The sequence below is a fragment of the Octodon degus genome, unplaced genomic scaffold (genome assembly GCF_000260255.1).
Source record: "Octodon degus isolate 3935 unplaced genomic scaffold, OctDeg1.0 scaffold00007, whole genome shotgun sequence".
Taxonomy (NCBI): domain Eukaryota; kingdom Metazoa; phylum Chordata; class Mammalia; order Rodentia; family Octodontidae; genus Octodon; species Octodon degus.
Genome location: NW_004524583.1, coordinates 792,081 through 793,489, shown reverse-complemented (window position 1 = coordinate 793,489; position 1,409 = coordinate 792,081). Strand labels below are relative to the sequence as shown.

At 39.3% G+C, this 1,409-nt stretch overlaps 1 protein-coding gene across 1 annotated transcript in view; it reads left to right on the top strand.

Annotated features, from left to right (window-relative positions):
• The first annotated feature begins 911 nt into the window (after window positions 1–911).
• Window positions 912–1,409, top strand: part of LOC101585777 (OX-2 membrane glycoprotein-like) — a 20,716-nt gene continuing 20,218 nt past the window's right edge. Inside the window, exon 1 of the mRNA XM_004624876.1 lies at window positions 912–990. Coding sequence (XP_004624933.1) covers window positions 912–990 — 79 coding nt within the window. The remainder of the gene's footprint in view (window positions 991–1,409) is intronic.

Sequence of the window (1,409 nt, the reverse complement as noted above, 5' to 3'; positions counted from 1 at the left end):
CTTTTAAACTATTTTATTAGGGCATGATTATAGTACAAAATAGTGATAATAATTTTGGGGAACTGACACATACATATTAAATTCCTTCATCATTTTCAGTCGCTTTACATCGTTCTCTCTTCTCCATTTTGCTGATCTTCCCTATCTCCTTTACCAAGAATCTTCCTTGCTCCTTCCAAGATCTAACTTCTGGTTTCTTATCTTTTCTCCTTCTATTCATTCATTCATTCATTCATTCATTCATTTATTTTAGGTTTCTCATATAAAGGAAAACATGTAATATTTAACTTTCTGTGTCTGGCTTATTTTGCTTAGCAAGATAGCCTACAGTTCCATCCATTTTCTTGCAAGTGACAGGATTTCATTCTTCCTTATGGCTGAATAATATTCCATTGTGGGTAATATACAAGGCAAAAACACCATGGCAGAAGGGCATGACAGAGAAAAGCTGCTCCCTTGTGGCAGTCAGGAAATGGACAGAAGAGTGAAAGAGCCAGTCCAAAAGGGGTCAGGGATAAGATATAGTCCCCAGTGTCACACTCTTATTACGCACACTCTTTAACTAAGCCCTACGTTCTGAACTTCTATTGACTTCCAATAATACCATTAAATTATGACTTCACAGTCTACTGAATATAAATCAATGTATTTGTAGCTAATATATCCCAAATCCTCTTGTGTTAAGGTAATTAATGATGGTCTTCTCAAAAAGACACATAGACTGACCTTAACAGTCAGCCAACTTTAGATATTCTCTTTATCACGGAAGTAGAGTCACAAAATTCATCTAGCCCTAAAAAAACAGAAAAAAAACAAAAGCCCAAGAACAGTCTCCCTTTTTTAAACTGGCATTTTGCAGAGCTGAGGTCACAAAAATACACTGAAGTCCTCCTAAATCTGTAAAACTCACAATGGTTTATGGCTTTAAACTGCAGAGGTCCAATTATCTCTGTAAACTGGCAGCCTTCCCTGGACTCCGAGACTTTAAAGGTATGTCGCTTATTGCCCTCATGAACACAGAAACATTCGAGCAAGGAAAGCATTTAGAGGCGACCCAAGGGTCAAAAAGAGGAGAACATGGGATCAGAGGTCTGGTTATCTTTGGTAGAGGTTTGCTTGGTAACCTAAAAAGGAGGGTGACTGAATCTGAGCAGGAATGCTGTGGGAACTTTCTGGAAGAAAAAGCTGGCGAATCAATGGGAAAAGGATGGAGCGCTCACCATCCAGCACTTCAGAGAAGCAAGGGAAGGCCAGGCATTTCCTTCACTTCAGAACAACTCAGAGCAAGGGCAGTTATAACAGCCGTTATTGGTTCTAAGTCCCGCCCCTGGTCTGCATCCATTGGCTCCAGGCTCATAATCTTCAATTTGATTGGCTGATGCAATATAGGCTTTTTAAAAACACATCCA